Here is a 927-nt window from a genome sequence, read left to right on the forward strand (position 1 = left end):
GCCCGAAGCCGCACCCGCCGCAGCAGCCGTCTGGTCGAGGTACTCGCGCGGCTCCAGCTTCGACACGAGAACGGCAAACCCGTCCGGAAAGTGGAGCGGGGCGGCGAGGTGGACCTCGGTGGTGCGCCCCTCGTCCGAGTCGGCGTCGGCCGCCTCGTACTCGAGGACCATCACTCGCCACCCGGCGCTCCACACCATGAGCAGCGGCCGCCCTGCGACGGCCTGCGCGAACGGCGTGGCGATGACGCGCAGCTTCTCCTCGGCGAGGAGCCCGTCCTTCGGGTAGAGGGAGAAGCCGCCGCCGGACGACGTGTGGTCCTCGAAGTTCTTGTACTGCCAATAGAAGCGCGAGACCAGAAACTCGTCGGCGACGGTGCCGGCGCGCGCAATCTCCGCGAGGCAGGCCGAGCCGTGCCGGTCCGCGCAGTCGGCGCCGGTCGATCCGAGCGAGCCGTACTCGGAGAGCAGCGAGCCGCTGCGCTGCTGCTTGGCCGAGAAGTCCTGCACCGCGAAGAGGTGGCGGTGGTAGATCGCGCACAAGAAGGAGAGGTGCGGAGTCACGTTCGGCGCCCACCAGCAGTACGAGTGCCACGAGAAGGCCTCGCGCGACTCGTCCGGCTCGTCCGGCTCGAGCCGCTCGCCCAAGAAGCCAGACGACCACACGTCCCACATGACCGGCTCGTACGCCACGATGTGCCGCTTATTGACGGCGCGGATGGCGGCGACCACGTGCCGGTAAAAGGGCAGCAGCAGGTCCCTTTCGGCGGCGGGCGAGTTGAACCACCAAGACATGAAGAGGGAGTAGTTGCCGGGGTCATTGGTGTCGCCGGGCCACGGCTCGTTCATGAGCTCGAGCGCGAGCACCGCCGGCTCGTCCGCCAGCGCCTCGGCGACGTGGGCCCAGTGCTCCTCGAAGGCGCGTCGGAC

The 927-nt window shown here is 69.3% G+C and overlaps 1 protein-coding gene across 1 annotated transcript in view; it reads right to left on the minus strand.

The window, feature by feature from the left end:
- The window catches only part of EMIHUDRAFT_225486 (hypothetical protein), a gene marked incomplete at both ends in the record, with an annotated part of 2596 nt that extends 1750 nt beyond the window's left edge, over positions 1 to 846 (minus strand). The window contains one exon of the mRNA XM_005789720.1: positions 15 to 846. Coding sequence (XP_005789777.1) covers positions 15 to 846 — 832 coding nt within the window. The remainder of the gene's footprint in view (positions 1 to 14) is intronic.
- Between the last annotated feature and the right edge of the window lie 81 nt (positions 847 to 927).

The sequence above is a fragment of the Emiliania huxleyi genome, assembly GCF_000372725.1.
Source record: "Emiliania huxleyi CCMP1516 chromosome Unknown EMIHUscaffold_125, whole genome shotgun sequence".
In the NCBI taxonomy this organism is placed as follows: Eukaryota; Haptophyta; order Isochrysidales; family Noelaerhabdaceae; genus Emiliania; species Emiliania huxleyi.